We start from the raw sequence: 19,479 nt of genomic DNA, 5'->3' as shown, positions 1-19,479 counted from the left end.
ACATGAAAATAGCACAGATTCAAAATTATTGAAAGGCAAAAGCACATTAGCATGCACACAGACTATTGGCTATTATACAGCCAATTCCGGTCATCTAACAATACAAATAAGACAAAATGCTCTTAAAGATGAAAATGCAAAAATATTGCTTACCACCTGTTCAAGCAGTTCCGGTAACTAATCTCTCTCTTTGGTCCAGCTTTTTGACCTTAAGAACACCAAATAAAGCTTGAAGGCCGAAAAGTGCACAGACAGCATAAGCAGCAACAGCAGGCACCTGAAAGGGACATTAATTTGAGCATTCATAGTTATCTGTACGAGGAAAACTTGTTAAGCAGAGAAAAGAGCTATAAAATTACTTACTCGAATCGAGTGGAGTTGCAACAGTGTGGCTAGATTGACCAAGGTTCCAGCAACTACAGCCTGTTCAAGCGAAATTAAGATAACAAGTTTTCCTTAGTATCCTGTCTGATTCCAGCTCAAATAAGGCATTGCTGAACAAAAATAACTTCTTCCATTGCAGAAACAGGAGACCAAAAAGAAAGACACATAATTAAGACACTAAATTCTTCAGTTTTATTTGAAGCCAAGTTAGCATTCGACAGCTTAAACGAGTTTGTCAATGAGCCAACTGGATCTTTCACCAGACAGGTTGTTCTGTATATGCTAACAAGTACATGCCTATCTTCAGACTCCAACTATCGAGACATAGATCTCAAATATGCGAAATGGAAACAACTCAAGACAAGAAAAAGCTAGGTATCTGCCAATGAATGATATATATTCCTTGAACTGAATAGTGTTATCTTTATTTGCTAACAAAAAGTAGAGAGAGGGGATTGAAGGGTGAGGGTGTATCAAAGTACTCAGTAAGATAGATAGCTTTCATATTTTATTTTCTTATCGATCCTCTTTAGGTTTTCCACATTTCTATCTAATCATTCATCAACATAGTATGCTCAAATATATCAGTCAAAAAGTAGTCATCCAGATGACACACATTTCCTATTGTCTTCTGGACAGCTGCTACACGCTGGAAGGCTCTCTCAGACTCCAGAGCTCGAACTCGAAGCTTCAGGTCTCCTTTTTCCTATTACACATATGAGGCCATGTCAGGGGTGAAGGAGAAAGAGAAACCACGAAACCACATACAATAAACTGCAGATACATCTGTATTAAAAGGTTGGTGACGATAACTACCAGTCGTTCAATGATATTGGCCAGCTTTTCAACTCTATCTGCCTGTCTAAACAGATTGTAGAATGCCTGGGATTGCCGGTCCCATCTCTTCCGGAAATCCTAGAGATATATAGTTCGAATCAGGTTTAGATTTGCCAAAACTAATTGTAATTGAAGCCTCAAGGTGTGCAAAAAGATTGATTTACTTCAGAGAGTTTTTACCTTTACAAGAACTTCAACACCAGCTTCGCGAAATTTAAGCAGTTCTAGAGCATAACTGCAAGGCAAGATGACACACAAAGAAAATTCTTTTAACCCTGAGATCAAGTACGCTGAATAAATAAAGATGAGGAATTGGAATCCGAACTTACGGTTTTGCAATTTCAGTAATATCAAACCGAGGGTCAAGCCCCTTCCCAATGCCATCTAAAACTGCAAATTTGATCAATGAAAAGTATCAGGATTTCAGTTAATTTAGTCAAATAGAAAAAGAGATGTTAATTTTGAAGTTGACTACCAGAGAATGCTCTAACAACAAACGTAAATGTAGCAGGAAATCTGAAAGGTTGGTCTGCAGCAATTGCCAATAAATCTTCCCCTGAAATATAATGCACCACAACCATCATCAGCCAGCCGCATAGGACCCATTGAGTTATAAGTCAAGGATAATGCTATGGTCAGTTATAGGGAGAGGGGTAACATCAGAAGTACAATATAGTTAGGTTAGCTTGGAGAGAAAGCAAGTAAGTTAGCTATATAAATAGAAGAGATTAGAGAGAGGAAAGGGTATGAAGAAAATATCTGAGAGTTCATTCAAGTGGTTAGCTTGGGAGTGTGTCAAGTCACTCGAAACTTGATATTTACCCTTTCATTTACTGTAATTTCTCCTTCATTAATGAAAATCATCTTCTTCAGTTTTCAATTAATCTACCTTCAGTGCATTACAGATAACCTCCAAAAAACTTCTTTCAACCAAGTGGTTCATCCTTGTCCTCAAATTCGAAGGACATGGTCTGGAGGAGTCGAGATGAAGGTTAAAAAGGACAAACATGAATGAAAATTATACTCCCTCCATCCAAATCTAGTAGTTATATGCTGTAACAGAAAGTCTGATAGAAGTTGTTCCATTTCTGAAAAGATAAATGGTTTATAATTCCCACAATACCCTAACTACAACATGCAGTGGCGGATTATAGAAGGGGCGGGTGGGGGCTTGGCCCCCCATAACTGTATAAGATAAATTAAGTAAATTGTAGTTTATGTCACAAAACAAACTCTGGCACAGTGGCAGTGAAGCAAGGTGTAAAAGGAAGTTTGAGCACTTAAGGTTGCAAGTTCGAACCTTGCATCAGCACATTTAGACTTTTTTGTTTTTTTTTTTTTTTTCATTTTAAATACTTCTCTTTTTTCTTTTCTTTCTTTTCCTTCTTTCTTTTTTACTTCTTTCTTTCTTCTTCCCCTTTATCTTTGGCTTGTATCAATTTGCCTAATTTAGAAAAATATTTTTCCATTGATTGTACTATTTTATTCTTTTTCTCTAAAAAAAATTTCTTTTTTCTTTAACTATAATAGTACTTTTTATTTCCTCAAACTCATTCCTAACAATCATAAAATATAAGTTTATCTCTTTTTTTGTGACTTAAGAAAGCAATTTGGTAATTTACTTAGTTTTTTCTACTGGATTAAGTTATTTAGTTGCTTATGAACTATACCTTCAATTTCTTAAAAAATTATTCAAATTCTTGAATATCATAATGATCAAACAAATAAATGAAAACAAATCTTAAAAATTGCGCCTTTGAGATTTTGATTTATTACATTAACTACAAGCTTTTTGTAGCCATTAATAATAGTATCTTTATATTTTGGTGTGTATTAGTGTTCTTATTCATCATTTAAAATTTTACACTAAAACTTTTAATTTATCAACTCGGCCCCTGTTAAATAGTCGGTCAAGATCCACCACTGACAACATGACAATCATAGCTAGAACAACACCTCAGATGCCAAAACTCAAAGCTATATACAGCAGAAAATATATAGCTGACTCGAAGCGCACAAGTTTATGTTATTGAAACTAGTTTTACCAATTGCAGCTAGCCTTTGCTTTTTCTTTTGAATTTTCTCCTCCTTGCTTAATGGCTTTTTGAATCCAAGTTCTGCTGCTGCTATTTCCTTCTCTTTCTTTTGTGCTGCCAGACGTTCCTCAAAACTACATAAAAGAAACCCAACAGCAGTCATGATAATTGAACGGAAAAAAAAAAAATCATCCTAAGTTCTTCACATGTATCCTCTGGTCAAAGTCTCTATTCAACCAAGATACTTCCATTTTTTCAATAGAGGTAAGTAAGCTGCTGAAATCATCTGAAGCATCAGGCGTCCACACAAATGTCTACTCTTTATCTTTTCCTTTATTTTTCAAGAATAAGTGATGAGGACAAATGTCAAATTCGTAAAAGAAGCCAAAATTAATCTCCAAATAAAAGGAGAGCTGAGGTAAAATATCCAATACCATCAAGCTATCATATACTATAAGTCTGTAACAATTAATGTCGAATCAATAATAGTCAAGTGCCTCTTGAGACCCAACAATTGACTACAATATATAATACTCGAGAAAAGGATAGCTTCAAAAACAGCTGTTCATGTATTGATGCTAACCAACAGGATGAAAAGCTTCTGATTGAGTATATATCAGTTTTCAGACCACAAACAAAACTACAAAAGCAACAAAAGCTCATAGACAGCTTCAATGTCAAGTGCATAATGGTAAATACGGAGCAACTCTGTCCCATGACAGCCACCAGCAAGCTCTTTTACATGGTCTGATGGTTATATCTATTAACTATCATACTTGACATATGCCCCAAAAAAAGTACCTATTAAGGAAGAATTTTGCAGTTCGTCTCACAGCAGTCATATCTCCAGTAGGTACTAAAACACCCATTTGAACCATAGATTGTAGGACCTAAATAAAAGGGTATATTCATGAAAATATTATACAAAAGGATGGTAGCACAGCATGAACTTTGAACAACATGATAGCCATAAAGAAAACCTTATCTGGGTCCTTCTCATAGATTCCATAAAATGCCTCGAGCAAACCCTCTCTAATGTTTGAACTGATACTGCATGGTACAAGAATTAACTCTGTTAAGCATGAACACGCTTTCAGAGATAGATGTATGATACATCCTCAGTAGTATACCTTCCCATCATTCCAAAGTCATAAAATATCAGTCTTCCACCATTCACATCATCAACAGCAATATTTCCAGGGTGCTGCCAAAAGAAGAGAAACACTTAAATCAAAATCATTTTTGAAGTGTTGTAATGAAGTATACCTTAGAAGCATCAAAATATCCAAGTATTAACCACCATCTCTTCGAGAAACAGAAATGATGAGGGAGGACTCCCAACCTCACATCAGAAATAGTTTTTACACCCAGCGAAACAAGAAGCTGGTAAAACTCGTATATTCTATCAAGATAAGTATCACACATTATGATATATATCGTCAGATGTTCAGAACACGATAACATCCGCACTATTACTCAGTTCTATCATAAGCCCAAGCACATAAATTACTAATGAATCAATTTTGAATAAATATCTTAAAGGGGGGAGGGGGAGGGGGGGCGGAACGGGTTCACCTTTTTTTTACTTAGCCAGGTTAAGCTTTTGAAAAACGGAAACAAAAGGAAGTACTCACTGGATCAGCATGGAAAAAACCATGAGAAAGTATTTGTTCCAGATAAGACTCAACAGCATATCGACCTAACCTGCAAGAGACAAGACCAACAATGAAGATTTATGTGGGAAAGAAAGACTTTCTTGGGTTAAGCTCATTTTCATGTAATACCTGCTTTCCAAGAGGTGCTATGAAATACTTTTCTTGAATTGTTATCATTCATAGCACAAAGAAAAAAACACACTCTTACCTTTTGCGATCAACTCCCAACTCATCTAATGCTTGAATTCTATTTATTTTAATCCCTGGGACATACTCCATGGTCAAGACCTGCACCAAGCTAAAATTGCTTAACATGGATATTAGAGTAAATCAACAGAAGTAGCTCTTCTAAATTTTTAAGATTCGGACATTCAGTGCAGCTAAACCTGTGGAGTAGTGTATTCCCAAAAGATTGAAGGAACTTTAACATAATCCATGTTTTTGAAATTGCTAGCAAACAGTTCAGCATTAGCTGCTTCCTTGGTGTAGTCAATTTCCTGAAAGAACTTACAGTTAGGCAATCATTTGCACATAAATGTGCCAAATATCAAAGTAAAACAAGACGTCAATACATGCAAACACATTGTCAAACTAGATAACTGGTTGTCTTAGAATTCCACCTAGCATGAAGCCATGAATCATCCTCTTTAGCTATCAAACCCATAATATAAACATGGTTCATTGTACTATGAGAATAAAGTACCTCTGACTTGGATTTGCTATGTTGCACCGAAACAGAAATGTGGTTACGTGGGAACAAGAAAGCACAAGTTTTTAAAAAGTAGGTAACTTGAAACAACAAATGAAGAGCATATGAAATTTGCTTACTGTTATTATAAGAAAATATTAAAAATATACTACTATCTCTGTGAATGGAGTAAATACAATATTTAGTAGAGCATCTTTGTGCAAGAACATAGTTTAGTTGGGAATAATTCTCACTTACTCCCTCCGTCCCAAAAGAATTTGAACACTTGTTGGGACATGTAATTTAAGGTGATTCGTTGTAGTGTGGTTATCAAATGTTATTTTATTTAAAAAGTAGATGTAATAGGAGTTGCTGAGGTACTTTTTATTAGAGGAGAGATAAAGTTGGGTACCTTTTTATTGATAAGGATAGAGTGTGGGCCAAAGGAGTGTAAAAGAAACAATATAGTAATATTGGGACCGTGGCAAACATGGAAGTGTCAAACTAACTTGGGACAAACATAAAAGTAGAGTTTTCAAACTATTATGGGACGGAAGAAGTATATAACTCCTGCTTCATAAGTAGCGAAACACTTGCTATCTTGGGATGTTATACAACATGTGAAATATCAATTTTTGTCACATGGGTCCTCTTCATCTTTTCCTCGTCCGAAGTCATCTGTTTCTATCTCTCTAATCTTGCTTAATGAGAGAGCCACAATGCAATGCCTCTTTTGTTCTAAATCAAGGGAGTTATACTAAATCAAAAGGCTGGAAAGCAAAGTAGAAAATAGTTAAAGTGTGACCTTAGTATATGCCTATTGCCTAGTTCTGTAAGGGTCAATAGATCCCTCTCAACTCTTTTGACTGGTCAGAACCAACCTCGGAAATTTAAAGCCATCTCCTCAAAACATATCACCTCACTGTTTGTTGCTGAAGGGAGAAAGCACCTTCAATGGGATACCTTGGGAAGCAGAAGTTTCCAAAACACGAGGGAAGTGGCTTACCTACCTCCCTTTTAGTAAGTCACATTCCGCACTAGTTCTTGCTTAATGAGTGCGCCACAATGCAATGTTTCTTTTTTTTTTTCAAATCAAGGGAGTAATACTAAATCAAATGGCTGGAAAGTAAAATAGAAAATTTGAAGTATGACGTCATTATATGCCTATTGCCTAGTTCTGGAAGGGTCAATAAATCCATCCCTACTCTTTTGACAGGTCAGAAGCAACCCCAGAAATTCAAAGCAATATCCTCAAAACGTAACACCTCACTGTTTGTCGCTGGAGGGCGAAAGCACCTTCAGTGGGCTCCCCTAAAAAGCAAAAGTTTGCAGAACACGTGGGAAATGGCTTATTTACCTTACTCTTAGTAAATCACATCCTGTACGAGTTCCTACGAAGTGTGAAATACCTAGTGTCAACCAAACGTATTAAGATCATGTCCAAGGAAGCGTATATGAGAAATAGATTCCCAGGATTATACCCTCCAAGAACTGAATACCTATATGAATCAACCAATCAATTAATATTCTTTAGAGCCTTTAAATATAATTCATGCGTGCATAGCCTATTCCATTATAGAAATAGTTCATTATGTTACAAACTGGCCAAGCATTACAATTTTCACCTATACAGAGTTTTAAGCAGATCAAGCATGAAGGACATAAACTTTTTAGAACAATAAGACAATACTTCAAAGGATCAGAAAGGTAACCTGGTACAACACACTAGCACATTCATCATAAATTGCCACCCAATCCCTCTTTGCACCGTCAGACTTTGGGTCAATTTTCTGAAGATATTCTGCTATTACCTACAATAGACAAAAATCATCAAACAAATGGAATAATAATGGAATGAGAATGCTTCAGATAAAATTTAAAGTTAAAATAGAATTTGCTAGAGTGGTTAGCACTGTACAGTTAAGTAATTGACCATTGGGTTTCTACAACAACTTGAATACTTTTAAGGTTTTAACAACTTCTTCGCCTCGCCATCCTCCCAAAATGATTCAAAGATGCATTATCACAAATTCCCAACTTAACCTTGGATTGTTTCCCGTTCTTTTATCCTCAAACCTCAATTACCGACAGCGATACATTCTTATTACATTTTGTTTTTTGCATAGGACTCGCAATACCCCTTCCCGAGCAAGTTCCTTGGGAGTTGGGACATAGTTCTCATAAAGTCTCAAAATCTTAGGTGAGTTCACTACGCATACCAGAAAACTCCGGAATTTTTTTAAAACATCTTGTCCTGGCAAAAAAACAAGGAGCACAAATCTGCATTCATTCTCCAAACACGTCATATCAGCCAACTAGGATTACCAGAACAACCATCACTGAGAAAGCTATGGTAACTAAAAACCTAATGAATGATTAAAGGTAATCTTCCTTTTTTCACCTCCAAGGCTCCAACCTTGATAAAAGTAGTTTTACATAATGGTTTGACTAACATTAGTCATTCATCATCAGCATGACAATTACTCCCTCCGTTTCCATTTGTTTGCCCCATTGTAACTCGATTATAATTTCAATTTTTGGTTGAGTGGAGTTAATGGAAAAAAAAATGTGGGACAAAACACATTGTATATGAGAGTAAAGTAGTGGCCCCTCATAATACTTAGTATGGGGCAGTCTTTTGGGGACATCCCAAAAAGAGAATTGAGGCAAACAAAAGGGAATGCAGGGAGTATACAATAGTTAAGAGATGGTTTGCGAGATACAGCTACCTGCTTGATTTATTAAATGAAAAAGCCTCTATATCACTATGTGGGTTATTTCATATACCACCACAACAAGGAACAATGCTTTCACTCATCAATTGACTCAAAGATCAAAATGTTTGTGTACCTTTTACATTTATACTATTGTAAAGAGTAAAGACTGTGTTCATGTTATTCATAGATTATTGATTTTTTGGTATCATTCAATGCACACATATAGGGGTGATTATTGGTCTCCGACCGGATCAAACTAAACCGGACCAGACCAGACCAATCAGAAAAGTCAAATTTTCAAGACCAAAGACTGAATCAGGAAATACTGGTCCGGTCCCAATTTTGGACTGGAAAAATCCGATTCGGTCCCATTCCATAGTCCAAACAAATTATTCATTTATTTCCATTGTAAAAAAAATTGTCACTTCTTTAACGTTTATATTATAATTTATTGAATATTTGAAAATATAGTTAATATACTTCCACTGTTTTTTTTATAGATGCTACGTTCCCTTATATGGAAATGTCATAATAGATGCTACATACCACAAATGGATCCCTTTTCACCATAAAGATCTTAAAATACTATTAAAAAGTTGGTGGTTCCCCACCTTCTCCTTAAAAATACCCATACTTTTTCCTTAACAAATGTTTTTCTATTCAAAAAGTGGTGGTACCCTACTTTCTCTCTCTAACTTTCTAACAAACCCACCACTTTCTCTATGTAGCATGTATGAAAAAACTGAGGAAGTATGATATAATAATACTTTTGGATTATCAATAAAAAATTTAGATAGAAAAAGCAATAAAATTAAATTTTACATGAAAGTTATTAAAAAAAATTATCAGTTTAACCGATATTGGACCAAAAAATCTGAAAAAAAGCTTAGTCCGAACAGATCTATTATCACGATGTGGACCGGTAGATGCACACCTCTGTGCACATGTAATACAAATGGGAAAAAGTTAAAAGCACTCATTCCTTCAATTAAATTACAAAGCCATTAAAGATGTAGGCAAAAGTATATACATTACTTTTATTTTGCCTAGTTCATAAAACCAATTTAGATTCTACACTCAGGAGCATGTTCTTTTCATGACACAAGCATGTTTTTATTAACAGAAATCCATTTTTTATTTTATCTATCTACTTGCATGTTTTTTTTACTATAATGATTTTTTTTCTCCTCTTACATTTGTGTTTTCCTTTTTTTATGCCTCTATGTTCTTTTGATTTGAATAAACATGTATATAAATACGAACATGTAACCAAGCATGATGCACAATTGCACAACATATGTCCAAGTGTAGGATCTAAGCATTTTGGTTCATTAATAAGCATGTTCTGTGAGCTTACCCTAATTGCAAACAATTATCATGAACGGGATATAGTTTCAAGATAAGTGAAGAATGTTGCATTTCAAAAGGGAAAAAAAAAATAATGTTTCTGTCACCAGGTTGTAAGTATGCACTATGCACAATATAATCCTGCAGGAACCGATAGCATAAGAGAAATTAAGTACTACTCCATTCTTAATCAACCTAGGAACGTTCTCTTCAGGAATTAGGATACTGAAGTCACACTAAGAAACTAGTAAATGTAAATTGTGCAATAGGTAGTTGCAGAAGGAAAAGAATTAAACACTAACCCTCAGATTTTTAAGATCAATATCAAAGAGATCCTTGAGCCCAGGCCTCTGCACTTTAATAACTACATCTTGTCCTTTAACTCTGGCGCGATGGACCTGACCTGCAAATAACATATATCATGCTGCTTATAATTTGTTCAACCAGGGGAGGATAGAATATAAAGAGGGCAAACAATTACCAAGACTTGCCGCTGCTATGGGCTCATAATCAAAACGCTCGAAGGTATTACTTATGGGAGCTCCAAGCTCCTCTTCAACAATAGATACAGCTGTCTCTGATGGAAAAGGAGGAACTTGGTCCTGCATACAAATGGAGGTTCTGTAAGGGTCATATTTACATAGACAGTAGCTGATGTTTAGACATATTGGGCGAGCTGCATTACTATAAAGTGTTGTGATATCAGCATGAGGCAATCAAAAGACTAAAATACTTCAGCTAAACTTGCTATCAAGGTGTTCAAGTTTCAAGAATTACAAGAAATACAAGATGCCAGTAGCCTATTAAGCACCAAACTTTTGAAGCTTGACAACAGAAAATGTAATATTCTTCAGCTTTGTCTCTCCATCAATAAAACCAAAAAATAATCTGGACTAAGATAAGTGTTAGCACTACTTGCAAAGTCATGGATGCGCTCTGATTATAAAGTCAAAACTTGAAACTCAATGTGTTCATAACATTAGCCAGATGAGCCCCATATATGAGACATCCCCGATCTTCCCAAGACATCTATAACTTAGTATGCACCCTGATTCAGGAATTTCATGCATCAGAAAATCAACATATACTAGTAAAGTGGCTCATCTGAGACTAAACAAATATGGGAACCATACATAACAAAATTTCTCAATTCCATTGGAGGAATTAACAGAAAATATACGGAAACACGGAATGGTATGAATCAAGAGCCCTTCTACAATTTTGGCTAGAGAAGCATTGACCTGAAGTTCTGAAAGCTGGTCAACATATTCTTGAGCAAGTATATCTACTCTTGTGGAGAATTGCTGCCCAATTTTTATAAATGTTGGACCAAGCCTCAGGATATTTTCCTTCAACCATTTTGCAAGAGTCATCCGCCTCAACCTCTTCTTCTCTTCGGTCATACCTCCTACGAGTCAAAACTACGTTAGATCCATCCATTAAAATAAAGAATGCAGAACAACAGCCTAAACTATCAAAAGTCTACTTCTTAAAATGGATTTTGTTAAATGAGTGAATAGATAAACTGCTATGCTATACCCAAACGGGAATAGACTAAAAAAAAGCATATTAGAACAACTGTAGGGTTTTACTATAGGGAAACATCACTGTTGTATCCTGAAGTACTGGAAACATCAAACAATGATGGCTTTAGATTGAACAGATGACTTCTGGTAGAATGGCTCATATGAAAAAGCAAGAGAGAGTGAGAGATAGCAGATAGACCGGAGAATCTGCCAACCAGAATTAGACAAGAAGATGGAAATGGTTTTCCACAATGAAAGAAATTATATCAGCCCTATTGAGAATCACGGTACATAACGGAAAAATCACTTTAAATAAGAACATACAGAGTGGTCCATTTCCAGATAATATAGTAACTTAGAGAGATCAAATCAGAGACTTAACTCCAATATATTCACCTTTATAGGAAAACTTCTGGTTGCTCAGCCAAACTCTAAAAACAAATGTCAGAACAAAACCCCAAATTTCCAATGTCCTTTGTATTGTTGAATATGTTTTAAACCTGCTCCACCGGCCTCCAGGTGCAACAGAAACCTACAAAAAGCAACTAAGATAAATACTTAACAGGTATATATAGTGAAAGGGAAATAATAACATAAATATGTCGCAATCAGTTACAAACACAGACTTTCAGCAGTTCTGTGATCTTGAAAGTATTCAAAAGTTACCCTCAGTCCCATATCTATCTTCCTGCATTCCATTTTCAGGGTATCCCAAAATAATCTTCTCATTTTCTTTTTCAGCACCCACTCTTCACACCTTTTCAAGTAGCCCATAAAGGTTATTTTCGTAGGTCGTGGGAGAGATTTAACTTAGAGACAAAGTTCATCAAACACTACAAACCATTTCTCGTTGTTTTAGGAGATTTTACTTTGTAGAGACCCAAAATATGGAACTTCAGCTCACTATCAGCGAAGAATAGGTGTTATCAATTATCCTAACACATACATTAAACCCTTCTAATATTCAGCATTCTGCACGACCAAAATGTTTATTTTTTCTTAACTTTCCTTCATTGGGTCATTATAAGAAACTCGGACCCTCCACCAAAATGAATACAACATTAGCAGCAGCAGCAACAACAACAACAACAATAATGTCAAAGCCTTAATCCCAATAGGATTTGGTCAGTTGCATGACTCTAGATTTTATATCTAGTTGTCGACCACATATATCTCTCTTCCTGCATCCTCTTCTCATAAGTACTACATGCTCTCGTAAACCTAATCTTCTCATATAATTTCTAACACTCTTTACCCAAGTCATATCTGGCCGCCCTATCTTCCTCTAAATGCTCTAGTATCCGAACTTTCTGCTACTCTAACCGGTGCGTCATCTAATCAACGTCTCACATGCCTGAACCACAGTAAGAGTTCTCTCTTATGTTATCATTAATATCTGCAAAATTCAACCTTCTTTAGAATATCTTTGTTCCGCATTCTATATCATGATGTATTCCAACACATTCATCTCTGCTACCCCATCTTCCTAGGTTTTTCTAGTACCCCAATATGCATGTACCAATGTTTTGCATATTGACAAAACAATGTCAACTTATATGTTATATCCTTTTGAGATTCGACTTATTACTGACAATGTTTCACACATTACTGTTTTCTTCATATCACGTCTATGAAGAAAATTCGACAGCAAGACCCTAGAGAGTGGATCAAAAGTGATCTGTAAACGAACTAGGCACAACCATTTATAACTACTATTATACTCGTTTCCATAAGTGTGAAAGTACCACATCTCTACTAGCATTAATAGTCATCCTTTACATCTTCCCACAGTATTTTCACAGCAGGTTTTCCCTGCTAGGTTAGTTAGTGACGTGTAATGCTGAGTAGTACAAGGATTCACACACATGGAAATGTGGTAGAAGTGTAGAACGAATCCCAAATAGCTTGTGTGGAAATCCTTTCTTCCAGAATTAAGTACAGTACTATAGAAAAGGAGGGGTACAAGTCCATTAGGCATACCAAGGAAATAATAAATTTCTATGCAGAAGATTTGTGAAGAAATATGAAAAGATTTTGTCCTTCTAGCATAAGAGCAATACAAAGGAATCTACATAAAAATGAAACAAACGTGCAATTGCTTGCTTCTTTTTTTTTTTTTTGAGGAGAAACGGGTAAGAAATTATATTAAAGCAATTTCCGCCAAAGCTAAGATGCTTTGGGGAAAAGAATCAACCCATACATATTATGAGTCCATCTCAATCTCCCATCTAGCTATTAAATGGGCAACAGTATTTCCCGTTCTCTTAACATGACTAATAGAAAAAGCAGAAAGGTTATGAATGTGTAATATGTTCTTCAATTGATCTCTCAATTAAGACCACTAAACTTAACCCTTGGAATTTGAAATGTATCCTTACTCATAAAATGAGGTACACAAAGGCTTGAACATCTACCAAATATATTAGGAGAGCTTTGTGATGGTTAAAAGATGTGGTTTCATTATATAACATCTGATATAATACACAAAATTTGTGATCCAATATATAATTTTAAAATCCAACCAATTAAAAATTGGGCGCCTTCCTCCCCAAATACCATTACAAAAGCATGAATTTGACCCCCTCAGATCACAATACTCAAAATTGTTCAGGAATATGATATATGTAACCCTAAGCATAATAAAAAGTTGATAGTGGAAATATCAAGATATAACTAAGCATCAATAAGTAGACTGATCGAAGCTTTAAAATTTCTAAATTAATACCATATTAGGATCTATATCTAATTCTAATGGTGAGCCCTTAGAGGTGCATGTATCAAAGATAACCACATAATTCAGCAACTCTGTACAGTTAACAAAAATTCTTCAGGAAACAGTTAGCAAAAAACAAATGCACATATCACATAATATTCAATAACTATGATCATAAACAATAAATTGAGTTACATTTAGATTACAGATTAAAATTACCTCTAATTTACCGCGACCGCCTTGCTTGAACCAAGCTTCCTCTTGTCCAATATCCTCTACTGTCTTCTTCTCCATCACTACGTCAGAAACTTTACCAGCCACACGATCACCATCAACATACTTATAAAAGCTTCCATTACTCGTTGTAGCACCATTCTGACTCCCTTTCACTCCGCCATTACCATTCAAATAGGACTCAACGGAGCCATTTCCATTTCCGTTCAGTTTCAGGCTCTCCACTCCATTGATCACCGGAATTTCTCTCTCTTCAGCCGCCGGAAGCGTATTTTCCCTAACAGCTCGAATTTTAAGAAATTGCGAGGATTTAGGGTTTTGAAAAGTGCTAATCTTAGACGAAAATCGAAGTCTGCGAACTTTATGTTGGTTAAGAGAAGTAAGCTCGAGAAGAGAATGAGACATCAAGGAGAGAGACAACGACGCCATTGAATTTACAGAGGAGAGAGAAAAGTTAGGATTTTTGAGCTTAAAATTGGCTGCTGATTTTCATGGAGTTCAACGAGAGAGATGAGTGGAGGTTGATTGTCCAGAGTGTTAGAACTTAGAGTGGGAGAGTTGAGAAAGAACTCAAAAGAAAAAACGAACAAGACAAGATATTTTTTGCGTATAATAAGAAAAAGTGTGGAAAATTAAAAAGGGTGGCGAAGGATATGCCACGTGAGAAGAGATAGATGAGAGTCGGGATTATCGAGTGTTCTGATTGGCTGGAGAGCCTTGCCTCTTCTCGCCACAAGCATGGTGGTCACTTTTACTTCACTAGTCATGACTCATGAAGTGGAGCTGCCATGTAGTACATGTTGATTCTAACAAATTTTGTGGTGATACTTTGTCAAGGGGTCCACCATCCATGTAGGACACGTTAGTAATATGAACACCCATTCACCATTTTAGTCCACGTTGAGATTATGTCATTTAGGCCTTTCAACCATGGCTGTTCACAACTCTGAAATAATATAATCTCTTCATTATTTCCCTTAACCTCACAAGGTTATATACAAAAGGACTAGATCTAATCTAGGTTATAAACTAGGAGACCTAATATATAATTACCTAAATATACAAAACACAATATTTACATATATATTTTATCACACCCCCACAGTCGAAGCTGGAGGTGGACGAATGCTGAGACTGTCTCTAAAATCTTCAACAACACCAAGGAAAGACCCTTAGTGAAGATGTCAGCTATCTGATGCCGAGATGGGACATGGAGAATACGAACCTGGCCACGAGCTACATTTTCCCGAACAAAATGGATATCCATTTCAATATGTTTAGTGCGTTGATGTTGAACATGATTCCCAGAGAGATAAATAACACTAATATTATCACAATAAACCAAGGTAGCAGTCGGAATATGAAAATGAAGCTCTAGAAGAAGATTGCGTAGCTAACAAGACTCGGAAACCACATTGGCCACACCACGATACTCGGCCTCAGCACTAGATCGAGAAAGAGTTGGTTGGCGCTTTGCCGACCAAGATAGTAAGTTATCACCAAGAAAAATGTAGTAACTAGATGTGGAACGGCATGTGTCGGGACATTCTCCCCAATCGGCATCGGTGTAGGCAATGAGCTTGGAGATAGAGGAGGGGTAGAGATGTAAACCATGATCTAGAGTACCCTGTAAGTAGCGCACAATGCGCTTCAATGCATGCATGTGAGCATCACGTGGATCATGCATGTATAAACACAACTGTTGGACAGCATAGGAAATATAAGGTCTGGTGAAGGTGAGATACTGAAGAGCACCAGCAAGACTGCGATACAATGAAGGATCAGCATAAGGAGCACTGGAGGTGGAACTCAATTTAGGCTTAGTATCCACAGGAGTAGAAGAGGTCTTGCAAGCAGACATTCCGGCACGTTCAATGATCTCAGTGGCATACTTTTGCTGAGAAAGAAAGAGGCCACATGCATGACGGTTAACAGCAATACCCAAAAAATAACTGAGAGCACCCATATCTTTCATAGCAAATTTAGAGCTGAGTTTAGTGATAATGGATCGTAGTAGAGTATCTGAAGAAGCTGTCAAAACAATATCATCAACATATAACAACAAGTATGCCATAGAATTACCGTGACGATATATAAACAAGGAGTGATTAGATGTGCTGTGAGAGAAACCAATAGTAGAAAGATAATCAGCAAACAGTTGATATCAAGCACGAGGCGCCTGTTTAAGGCCATATAATGAGTTCTTCAACAAGCACACATGATCAGGATGAGTAGCATCTCGATATCCCAAGGGCTTATACTGTATGCCGTCTCTTTCAATTCTCCATGCAAAAAGGCGTTTTTGACATCTAGCTGATTAATAGACCAATGCTTAGATAGAGCTAAGCTAAGAACAGTCCTAATGGTATCTGGTTTGACAACTGGACTGAAAGTCTCTCCACAATCCATGCCAACCTGCTGAGTTTTTCCATCACCTACAAGACGAGCCTTATGTCTCTCAAAAGAACCATCAACATTTTCTTTATGAGCAAAAATCCACATAAAACGAATCACATTAACTCCAAGGGGCGGGGTACTAACTCCCAAGACTTATTTTCAATAAGAGCATTATATTCATCAGCATCCATTGCCAGTTTCCAATTATGGTCACGCAAAGCCGATACCGGGTTACGAGGTAAAGGGGAACGAATAGTGGTGGAATGGAGATTAAGCTGGCGTTTGGGCTTGACAATACCCCGCTGACTTCGGGTTATTGGGCTGTGGGTAGTCTGGGTAAGGGGAGGGAGGTTAGTATTTGTGGATGTGGCTATGGGATCTGTGGGCTGGGCCATATGGGGGAGAGAGAGTTGGGGCGTGCGCTGTTGACTGGGAGGGAGGGATATGGGTTGCTGACTGGGCCTGAGTTAGGCGTGCTAAGGAAGGAGGGGAAGGTTGGGGGCCTGGGAGGGAGTTATTGGACTGGGCCAGCAGCGTTGGATGTGGGGTTGTAGGAGGAGGAGCAGGGATGGGAGAGTGATCCATGAGGCCCACATGAGGTGGCCTAGTTGGGGACGATGCAGCTAGATGAGCTGGGCGAGCAGATTGGGCCAGTTGATGGAGCATATAAGGAGAAATGCCCTCATCTAAGAACTCATAGGTGGAATTTGTGGGCTTATGAAGAGTAGTAAAGGGAAATTGACTCTCATTAAATATGACATGACGATTTATGATAATTTTTCGTGAAGAAATATCGTAGCATTTATATCCCTGATGATTAGAAGGGTACCCCAATAAGACACAAGGAGTAGATCGAGCTTGAAGTTTATTAATAGTGGTAGAAGGAAATAGCGGATAACATAAACACCCAAAAACCCGAAGGTGAGAATATAGAGGATCTCGATTATAAAGAGTTTAGAGTGGACTTTCGTAGTCTAATACTTTGCTCGGAAGAATGTTAAGAAGATATGTGGCCATTGCCAAAGCATGATGCCAAAACGAAGGAGGGATGGACGCATGAACCATAAGAGTTCTAATAATATTATTAATGGTTCGAATTTTCCGTTATGCTTTGCCATTTTGAGAAGAAGTATAGGGACAAGAAAGATGGAAAGAAGACCATTAATTTGACAGAAATGTTGAAATGGTCCATTATCAAATTCTTTACCATTGTCACATTGAATATTTTTAATGTTGCGATTAAATTGTGTGCGAATGAAGGCTCTAATATTAAGAAATGTGGAAAAAACATCAGATTTTTTTGATATAGGAAACATCCACAAATAGTTAGAGAAATCATTCAACAACACAACATAATAACGCTGGTCAGAAGTACTTAAAACTGGAGAAGTCCACAAATCACTATGACTAATATCAAATGATAACAACGTACAAGAATTTGAGGCAACAAAAGGTAATTTAATGTGTTTTCCAAGAGGACACGAATTGTAAATATTAGAACTACGAGACGAAGTACACTCAATAACTTTATTTTTCTGAAGGAGAAAGGATAGGATCCCCCGGATGACTGAGTCGCTCATGCCATAAAAAGGGTGCTAAGGCCGCAAAAGTAGAAGGAGAGGCACTATTTGTTGTGGTGGTAAGAAGGTAGAGCTCACCCCACTGTCACATCTCATTAGACGCATCCCCGTCTGATAATCCTTCATAGAAAACCCAAATGGATCAAATTCAATAGAAATAGAGTTGTCATTGGTAAATTTGCGGACTGAGACCAAATTTTCAATTAATTGGGGGGCATGAAGTACATTTTTTAAGGTCAAAGGCCGGTTCGAGGAGGATAATGTTGTGTGACCATAACCAAGTATCGGAATTGAGTTACCATTACCAACAAGAATACCACGTTTATTGCTCAAATGAAAATAAGAAGAGAGGTTACCTTGCTCGGAAGTCATGTGAGATGTCGCACTGGTGTCCATGTACCAATTTGCATTCGGTGGTGTGAGTCCCAAAATATACATGGTTGCCTCGATATCCATGGCACTGGGCTGCTCCGAATCTCCAGTGACATAAGCCTGTGGGCGAGATCCTAACACACCTGGGCCTAGATGAGTGGCGGGTGGCCTAGGAAAGTAATTGGGCCTGCCCCAATTGTTTTGTGTTGCTGGGTAAGGGCAAGGAGGAAGTTGCCAAGGCCAAACTTTCCAGGTCTGCTGCTGCTGCCACTTGGGACTCACGGTCTATTGCTGCTGTGAGCCACCATGCCGACCACCGTGGCCACCCCCATTGCCACGACCACCGCCCTTGCCACCATACCGACCACCACCACCATTTTTTTGTTGTTATTATTGCTGCGATTTTGAGTCTTTTTCCCCCATGATTATAATGTTGTGAGAAGTGTGAAGGAGACTCATCCGAATCATGTGAAGAGACAGCCACCATAGCAGTGGTGGAACCGGTGGCAGCTTGTTTGGCAAATCCGGCCTCCTCCAAAGTAAGTATTGATCTTGCTTGGTAGAAAGGAGGAAGAGGAGAAGTTTGACGAATAAGAGTACTAACCGTGTTATAGGAGGGAGTAAAGCCGGAAACCAATTGTAATACAAGTCAATCATTTGAAACCGGAGAACCAACGCGACGTTCTTGAGTTGGTCGAAAATTTCCTTGAGGCGTTGACAATATGCCGATGCATTGGAAAAATCTTCCATAGAAAGATGAGAAAACTCTTGCTCAAGAGCCACGACACGGGAGTTTTTGTTATCTTGGAAAATGTCTTGGAGTTGGTTCCAAGCATCCATGGCCGGAGCGTCCGGTTCAATAATTGTATGAAAAAGATCGGTTGAAATTGTGGAGTAAATCCATTGCAAGACGATAGTGTCTAGTGTCATCCAAAGCTCGCTGTCCTCCGTGGAAGGGGTCGTGACTGTAGCATCTTTAGGAGGGATGATATG

General features: G+C 37.4%; 2 protein-coding genes across 2 annotated transcripts; both read right to left on the bottom strand.

Moving 5' to 3' along the window:
- Nucleotides 1-159: 159 nt before the first annotated feature.
- On the bottom strand, nt 160-14,695 carry LOC104896100 (hypothetical protein). The gene is made up of 20 exons (XM_010682802.4): nt 14,123-14,695; nt 11,587-11,722; nt 10,906-11,072; nt 10,146-10,266; nt 9,967-10,067; nt 7,313-7,411; nt 5,299-5,409; nt 5,121-5,200; nt 4,892-4,961; nt 4,388-4,461; nt 4,238-4,307; nt 4,059-4,147; nt 3,267-3,391; nt 1,697-1,777; nt 1,551-1,611; nt 1,402-1,456; nt 1,201-1,299; nt 1,001-1,090; nt 364-423; nt 160-277 (listed from the first exon to the last, which is right to left on the bottom strand). The coding sequence occupies exons 1-20, from the start codon at nt 14,564-14,566 to the stop codon at nt 161-163; spliced, it is 2,250 nt and encodes a 749-aa protein (XP_010681104.2). The 5' UTR covers nt 14,567-14,695; the 3' UTR covers nt 160.
- An 835-nt stretch (nt 14,696-15,530) lies between these two features.
- On the bottom strand, nt 15,531-16,639 carry LOC130591781 (uncharacterized mitochondrial protein AtMg00810-like). The gene is made up of 2 exons (XM_057395693.1): nt 16,356-16,639; nt 15,531-16,254 (listed from the first exon to the last, which is right to left on the bottom strand). The coding sequence occupies exons 1-2, from the start codon at nt 16,637-16,639 to the stop codon at nt 15,531-15,533; spliced, it is 1,008 nt and encodes a 335-aa protein (XP_057251676.1).
- Between the last annotated feature and the right edge of the window lie 2,840 nt (nt 16,640-19,479).

This window comes from Beta vulgaris, chromosome 6, assembly GCF_026745355.1.
Source record: "Beta vulgaris subsp. vulgaris cultivar EL10 chromosome 6, EL10.2, whole genome shotgun sequence".
Lineage (NCBI taxonomy): Eukaryota > Viridiplantae > Streptophyta > Magnoliopsida > Caryophyllales > Amaranthaceae > Beta > Beta vulgaris.
This window is presented reverse-complemented; position numbering and strand designations above follow the sequence as displayed.

Coding starts and splice junctions, on each gene's coding strand:
- LOC104896100 (XM_010682802.4), bottom strand. CDS start 14,566: ATGGCGTCGTTGTCTCTCTCCTTGATGTCTCATTCTCTTCTCGAGCTT. Junction 1,612..1,696: donor TGTTGTTAGAGCATTCTCTG/GTAGTCAACTTC, acceptor TCAAATTTGCAG/TTTTAGATGGCATTGGGAAG. Junction 1,300..1,401: donor GTGTTGAAGTTCTTGTAAAG/GTAAAAACTCTC, acceptor ATATATCTCTAG/GATTTCCGGAAGAGATGGGA.
- LOC130591781 (XM_057395693.1), bottom strand. CDS start 16,639: ATGTGGATTTTTGCTCATAAAGAAAATGTTGATGGTTCTTTTGAGAGA. Junction 16,255..16,355: donor ATGCTACTCATCCTGATCAT/GTGTGCTTGTTG, acceptor TTTCTCTCACAG/CACATCTAATCACTCCTTGT.